The 8,259-nt window shown below is 33.8% G+C and overlaps 1 protein-coding gene across 11 annotated transcripts in view; it reads right to left on the bottom strand.

Annotated features, from left to right (window-relative positions):
* Nucleotides 1–467: 467 nt before the first annotated feature.
* Nucleotides 468–8,259, bottom strand: part of CNOT6L (CCR4-NOT transcription complex subunit 6 like) — a 90,929-nt gene continuing 83,137 nt past the window's right edge. For all 11 annotated transcript variants that reach the window (XM_036412884.2, XM_045571477.1, XM_036412873.2 and 8 more), the window contains one exon: nucleotides 468–7,683. In XM_036412884.2, the coding sequence (XP_036268777.1) occupies nucleotides 7,471–7,683 (213 nt within the window). In that variant the 3' untranslated portion in view covers nucleotides 468–7,470. The remainder of the gene's footprint in view (nucleotides 7,684–8,259) is intronic.

Here is an 8,259-nt window from a genome sequence, read left to right as displayed (position 1 = left end):
CCCTTAATAAACCTTCATTGTATTCAGACACTGTGATTTAGCAGTTGTTTCTCATTCACACTACATGTCCTATGTAGGAGTTCTGCTCATCAGTCACTCAAGGATCTAGGATGAAAGGTTTGATCTCCACGTTTGTATGATCACCATGGCAAGGAAAGAGAATATGGCAAATTACACACTGGCTCTTAAAGCGCCACTCAGAAGTGACACATGCCAAAGTAAGTCTTTTTACTCAGATTTCTACAGCCAAAGTAAGTCTCATAATTATGACTAACTTCTGAACCTATTCAAAACAAAGTAGGGCTTGAGTAGTAATGTAGTTTCCACCAGAAAAAAATGTATCAGGAATTTGTAATTTTTTGCCTGAATTACCTTGGCTCTCCCTAATTCACTTTGTAAGAGATGCACTGACCTGAATGCAGACATTTACACTGCACACATAAATAGTAAAAAACCAACACAAGGTATGCAGTTGCAAAATGGCCATTTATTGCCTACAGGGAAAGAAAAGTGAGGGAGAGAAGGGAAGTACACAGGTGCAAGGAAACAAGCATATATTTAGCCCTATACATCATGTGTGAGCAGTACCCAATCTCCAAAATGGAAAAAAGTATTTTGTCATCTGACATAATAGTTAAGGTTCTTAAGCACCTCCCTTCTGAGCTGCCACGGATTTAAAAGGCAGGACTGCTTTGTTTAGTCAATGTTCACATTAATGAAAAAATACTACCACCCAACTGTGTCCTTTTGCACACACATTTTGTACAGTGTCTATTGTGAAAAACATCTCAGCTGAGCAGCTTGGTCAAGATTCAGACCTCATCAACTGTTTAACTGTAATAAATAGAAAAATAAATCAGCTGGTGATTTTGTCAAGGAGAATGTGTTCAATAAGAATAGAACCACTTTCTCCAGGGATGACAGTGTTAAATGATTAGAACACTACATAACCAATCTATTAAACATTAAACACTAGTAAGCTACAATTACATGGCACTTCATTAAATCTAATTTTAAGAAAAGAAAATCTTAGATTTTTAAACTGATTAGAATACAATAACAAATTAATTTAGTGCTAGACTTTTTTTTTTTTTTTTTTAGAACAAAAGCAAAATAAATATGCAACATAAAACAGATTTGTTCTGGAATAGTATCAATAGAAACTACCAAGTATTCAAGAAGGGGAAAATACAAAAACAACTTGCTCAGTTTTAAACTCATGTGCTTTGCTTTCAACCATTAATTGAGTTACAAAAACACTTTATAGGCCACAGAATGACTCAAATGTATGCAAAACAATCAATTTAATGCCAAGTACTGAAAATAAATGAACCCTTCCCAATTCAAATGGTAAACTGAGTCAAAGAGGTCATCTCATGGACAATGAGTTGGCACTTGTTTTATAGTCAACAGAAATCACAATATAAAATACAAATTAATCCATGGTGAATGTGACCAACGCTTGGTCCTTTCAGAGAGAAAAAGTACATATGTACACTCTTTGTCTTAAAACAGACTCCATTCACACCACCCCACTAGAGATAAATGCAAAGTTGAAATGTTCATCTTCCTCGAAATATTCCAAGTGCTCCAATAAACTCTATTCCTTAGCTTCTCCTAGATGAAAGGATTGCTTGCATTTGGACAGCTGTACAAATGCCCATAGTGCACTTCTCAGTGCTGCTGGTGTTTAAGAAATTTGCCACAACAATTTCAGATCCAGTGTGCAGCAACACAGCCATCCAAAGCCTCCTCCAAAGGTTGGCAGAGCACCGCTCAGGAATTTCACAGGTAAGGGAATATATTTTTAGCAAGTTAAGCAGAGAAAGGACAGTACAGTTTCTGCATACACACCCAGACTATTGTATCACTTACTGCATCAAGATTGAAACGAGTAGCAGGAAACTAAGCTTATTCAGTAAGAAGCAAAGCCATTATTTGACACATCAGCACTGAGCCAATCATGTGAGCTAAGACAACTAGTTAAACAAATGTGGTACATATAACCACTGATAGCTTGAAAGAAACAGTCATATACCAGTAATTAGAAATTAACACAAAACTGAAATGAGCAAGAAAGGACCACTTTTTATGCTTCAGAGTTAAAAGTAACAGATATACCAACAGGGAAATTATCTAAATTCAGGGAGATTGGTATAAAAAAATAACTAAACTATGTCTTCTGAAAGTTTATGAAAGCTGAATGTACCAAGGCCAAAAGAATATCATTGGCATTTGCATATGCTTTTCATAATATGATTTATGATGACACAACTTAATTTCAATATAATGCTGAATTTATACTTATGTTCCATAAAAATTAACATTTAATAGGCAGAAATGTCCTTATTTCATATGCTTTGAAAGTAAGCACTATTTTACTTAAAAACTTCCATTGTTTCAATAGCATAATCTTTGTTGAATAAAAGCTCAACATGCTTGTTTTCCTTTGGTTCCAAGAATAACCCAAGTCTAACCAAACTTATGCAAAAAACAAACAAACAAAAAACTAACTAGGTTAATAAAGCTTGCTTTTCCTGGTGTCTCCCTCTTTCTGGCTGTAGGACCTGTGGTTTAAGAAAGAAACTTGCATAAGGAGGGTATTTGGTTAAAACAAGAAACATGCATGTACCCCCTTACCACCTTCTTAAAAAGAAATGTTTGAATTTTCCCCCCCTTTCTTTCTGTGGATCTTATTCAGAACATCCTGCAGTATAGGTAGAAGAGTTTTCTCTGTACCTTTAAGCTTTAAGTGACATTACATAATAAAGATTTACATATTCTGTAAAATGAAAGATGCTCTTGGCATCCTGTTCTTAAACAGAGTACAACTTTGGTAAATAAGCCAAGGTATAGATGTACTAATTTATTTATGCTTGAATTCAAATTTGGTGAATCATTCAAAGCAAACATAGTATAAAATTTCTTTTCTGTGATTCAAACAACTTTAAAACTTTAGTTGAAGTTCCTGGCTTAGAAAAATATTCTCATCTCCCCAGTTAATTTGTCTACCTATAATTCAGGGTTCTACAAAAATGATACAATTAATAAGGGTTAAACAAATCTTTTTACACACATTTACAATAGAAAAGTGAATTTTTTTTTTTTTTTAAGAAGAAGATAGGTGGGAAAGTGACTGCCTTACAAATGTGAAAATTCACTTTTCTGTCAAAATATAATCATGGATGAATGCTATTTTGAAAATGTACTGTAAAGTCTTTGCTTGCTATAAACCATTATTTTCATGGCCTGCCAAAGGTATCAGAAACTGATGATATTTTCTGGGACTGAAGCTACTAATTAGTCAATGTGTTTTACAAAGCTATTAAAAATCCCTCAGAAACTCAGAATATAAGACCTTAGAAACAAGTATTGGGACACAGTTGACTTTCATTGCTATAACATCTAACCTTGAATTTAGAAATGATGAACCTATGTCTCTGGTTGTATGGAACACATTTGACCTATATTTTTCTTGTGCTTTCTCTATGCCCTGCTATTTGAAATTGAAAGTATAGATGGCATTAGTGATTTTTAGAAACTTTTAGAAATTCAACAAACTTAAATTTTCATCCATTTAACTATACTTACGAGATACAATTTTTAAATGGATCACAATCATTTGCCCGTGTTCCAGTTTTAATGTGCCACATCCTCAATTCTAATATAACCCACCATGGAATCAAGTGATATAAGCCTCAGATATTGTTCAACTTTCTCCTTGCTTCTCTGGCATTTAATATATAACTTTAAGACACCAAAGAAAAGGGACAAATTAGAAATGAAACTTTATATTTCTGCAAACTACAACACTAAAACACAGTAGCTTCTTTAATACACTCACACAGGATGCTTATTAGCAAAATTAAATATTTGCCTATGAATAGCAGAAAAGTAATTTGAAAACAAAGAGTTTGGAACAAGGCAAATGGGAGGGGGAAAGCTGGTCTCAGAACCCATTGTGCCATACCTGACTTTAACATGTGATATTCAAACAATCGTTCACACGCCTTACATCAAGAAAATGAAAAACAAAAACATTCAGCTACATTGTACAAAATTTTTTTTTTTTTACATAAAACATCATAAATCTTGAACAGATTTACTATATCTGAATTCTAAAAAGTTGCCTATAGAATGGTGCTGGGATTCTGTTCTCTGCTTGCTTTTAGGCAGTGCTGTTGCTTAAAAGTTGACACCAGGCACAATATTTTAAAACAAAGTCAACAAGCAAGGAGCAGTAAGGGACTTGAGCCTTTCCCAGATGTCAGTCCTGAGGATGCTGCGATTTTCCCCATCACGGTGTGTAAAGCTATGAGGCGGATACTGATGCCTGAGAAAGTGGGTGACTTCGCATGCACTTGCATGGCTGCTATAATGGCAAACAGTGCAGTTTTCCTTTCCTCAAACAACACTGTTTTAATAAATTTAAAGAACACTCCAGTTCTTAGATAAATACCAGAAATCATATTTAACAGTTAAAAAACACATTAGCACAATCTAAAAATGCCCAAATTTTCCTTTATCTTCAGTTAAAATATGCAGCAGCCCAATGGCATGGAGCTTATTAACTTATTCTAAGAACTAGAAAGCATATGAGCATAAATATTTTATTCTCACTGAATATATATCATATGTCATTCACCTCTTCCTTTTTTGGCTTGTCACTGCCAAAGTTCCAAATGGCATGGGTTTTAACAAGACAATACTGAGGAGAGCAGCATTTCTGATCATCTGAATTGGCAGCTCAAACAGATACCACTCCTTTTACAAAGGTAACAGAGGGTGAAGGGTATATGTGAAGGTTGGGCAGTGGGCTGAAGGGAAACCGTGCACATGAAATTTGGGTCACCATGCCCCAAGAAAGTGTGCCACCCAAAACATAACACAATTACCTACTTCAACAAAGCTACTACCAACATTTATTAAAACCACATTAAAAATACACAGGATAATGAATGGTCTGAAAGAGTGCATTTGGAAGCAGAGAGAACCCAATTACACACCTTCCTGCAACAGAGTGCCTCGATCATACACAAAATAAACTTAAGCTGTTTACAATGTTTCCCAAATTTTATTTTCCCTCTACATTTAACTATTAAAAAAGTTTTTATTAATAAATGGGCTCCTCTGTGGTTCATATACAATCATAAGTGAACTTTAAATTCCATTTTATACAAACATCTCAAAAAATATTGGGAGTGAAGTATGGTAGGAAATATTGCTCACATTGCTAATTAACATGCGTATATGAAAGAAGGAAAATGTTTTGTTAGTGCATATACCTCCAGAGCAGAAAACCCACCCAAAACAAAAGGTTTAAAATAACACATACAGTAGCTGATTACAAAAAAAGGCAATGTCCACAAAATTAAGTTTTTCATGCTATTCTACTTTCCAGTACTATACTTCAGGTAATCAATTTGCATGGCTAGATGTTGAATGCTTGAGGTATATAAGAAGGGATACCTGCACATTGAGGAAAATCTGTCATCTTAAGGGTTGTCTCTTTGTGTGTTTGTTTCTTCTGATATTTTAACATTTTTAAAAGAATATTTTATTTACATCAAACTTCACTCAACTACAATGACATTCCAATTTTAATAGATGACAAACAACGCCTCATCACTAGGCACTTTTAAAAGGGAGTTTAGGCTTTACAGAAACCTTCTGAAGCAATCCCATATGTGGTATCACATCATCCCACCACCCTCATCCCATTAAAATTACCCTTCAGGGAAATATTATATTCTATAGCCTGATTTACTATGGAAGAAATTAGTATGAAATAACTAAAAGAAAAGCATCATTTAAGACTAATAAAACAGCCTAAGATGTCAGGTTTGAAAGAGGAGACTAATTGCATACATTTAAAACTAATTAAATAATTTAAATTTGACTTGTACTTTATATATTAGTGAGACACAAATATAGGCTATTTTATTTTAAAATTTCATTCACATAATGGAAAATTTCTTGTTTATTAAAAATATCACATTTTGAGACTAGAAACAGTAAAGTGCATGAAAAGTTTAAAATATAAATTCAGAAAACTTTTATAGCAGCAAAAAAGCAGAATAAAGAAAAACTTAAAAACACAGACACAACCTTTTCCTGTTACTGTGCCATAATTAACATCAAGTAGCCAACCAATTTCCCCCCCAGAAAATGATATTATCTTCACTGCCTCGAGTCATAGATTTTCAACTGGCCCCTCATGGGCAAAAAAAAAAAAAAGGATTCCAACATATCTAAAGAACATCAAGAGTTGGGAATAAACCAGTAGCTTCTTAATTCAACCCTGACAGACAACAGAAACAAATATTTAAAGCATGTAATGGCCATTTGGCAACTAGAGTCAGGAAAAATGATTCAAGGTTTTCAACTACTCCCTGTCTCTTTCTCCCCCAAATTCTTTCTATTGTTGCCCCCAAAAGCCAAAACCAATAGCCACTTGACCTACTTTGGGAAACATATTAAATACTTGGACAGCTTTCATCTTCTAAAACTTTGATCAGGGCCATTTCATTCAGTAGTTATTTTTTAAATATTTGACTATACCAGCAAAAATGACATATATCATATAATACATTTTTTTTCCAGCACAACCAGGCAGAAAAGGGTAGATGAGAATAATGAAAAATACTAGACACTAATTTTGTGGGCTTCCTAAATATACCAAAAACTCTATTTTCAAAATGTGTGGCAGTAAAAATTACTTGCTGTTTCCCTATAAATAAACTGGAGAGTCGGGCTTAAAATTAATACTTCCAATAAGTCTATAACTAAAAGGGGAACAAAATTCAGAGTGATTTCTAAAAAAATGTTTGCCCAACAAACTGTCATGTGGAGTTAACTGTTTGATTTTGAAAGCATATTGTGCAACCAGCTTTAATTTCTCAATTTTTCTTATGGCTATAGGCTATATCATAGTTTATGTACAGATCTAGTAAATGTAAATGCTTTGTTAATGTGCAAATGACTTTGGGAGCCAAAAATTAGTTTGTTATAATGGAAAACAGAAATTCAAGAAAGTTTTCCCTACAAGGCATAACATTAAGTTTAAAATCTTACATCGTTTTTTAAAATTTGCCTTTTACAAAAATGGTTGGCTCATTTGAAACCATTTAAAGAAAAATATTTGTTTTGGAAAAACAAATACACTGCTGTTGGGCCTCAAATTGGTGATTTATCAATTATGAATGTTGACTCTTAATATAATATGAAGAAGGTCGATTTTAAAAACATGTTATAAATTAAAAATTTGGAAAGAGTAATACTTTGGTCCCAGCTCTAGTGCCAAATGATGCCAATATGCACAAAAAATGTACAAAGTCTTATAGCAAACACATAATGAAAGGAACCTGAAGAAGCAGCTTAAGGATGGCCATACTTCACTCCTATATACTTTGATTTACAACTGTACAGGTCCATAGCAATAGATCCCCGTCTTTGCGGGGCAGTACTCCACTACCTCCGATTAGGCAAGTGAACACCATTGACAAGAGGCAGGAGTGGAGGGTGGAGTTCAAGTTGAGTTAACAGTGAGAAGTGGTCTGAAGGGATGTGTGGGTGTGGACACCCAGTGATGTTGTTCTCAACCAGCCATTGAGGATCTAAAGGCCCCAGGACACCAAGCACGTTCATATGAGTCTTGGAATAGAAAATGTAGTCAATTACGCCCTGAAAAGAGATTGGGAGTTGGAAAAAAATAAAAAATAAAAAAGAGAGAGAGAGAGAGAGAGAGAAACATATGATTAGAAAAAAGAAAAACTTAATATATACAAGAACAATCCATAATTTTCAAAAAGCTAAACACCTGAGTGACCTGTACGTTTGGTTGTCTTGACAATGGGTAAAATAAGGCTCAAGTCTTCAATGGGTTATTACATGAAATAAAAGTGACTCAATAGGGAAACAAAGTATCCTACTGAAATAACAAAGTCTTACATGTGTGTACAGGTGATAAGCAAACTGAGGAGCTAAGCACACCAAATTATGTTTACACATCTTTAAAATTTGCTTGCTTGGGTTAGTAAAATCTAATATATCAGTATAAGTATTATAGAAATTGCAGTAATTCTAACAGCTACAATAAGTAGAAAATAAAGATCTTTATATAAAATGCATATACCAGTATAATTAATGAAAAGGTATCACTCAAATTAATTCCTTTAATGATAACTGGAATTATTTTCAATTATTTGCAGCACATAAAAATATCCAAACACATCTGAAAGAAGCCATAGTAAAGCATGT

This window comes from Pipistrellus kuhlii, unplaced genomic scaffold (assembly GCF_014108245.1).
Source record: "Pipistrellus kuhlii isolate mPipKuh1 unplaced genomic scaffold, mPipKuh1.p scaffold_m20_p_1, whole genome shotgun sequence".
NCBI lineage: Eukaryota > Metazoa > Chordata > Mammalia > Chiroptera > Vespertilionidae > Pipistrellus > Pipistrellus kuhlii.
This window is presented reverse-complemented; position numbering and strand designations above follow the sequence as displayed.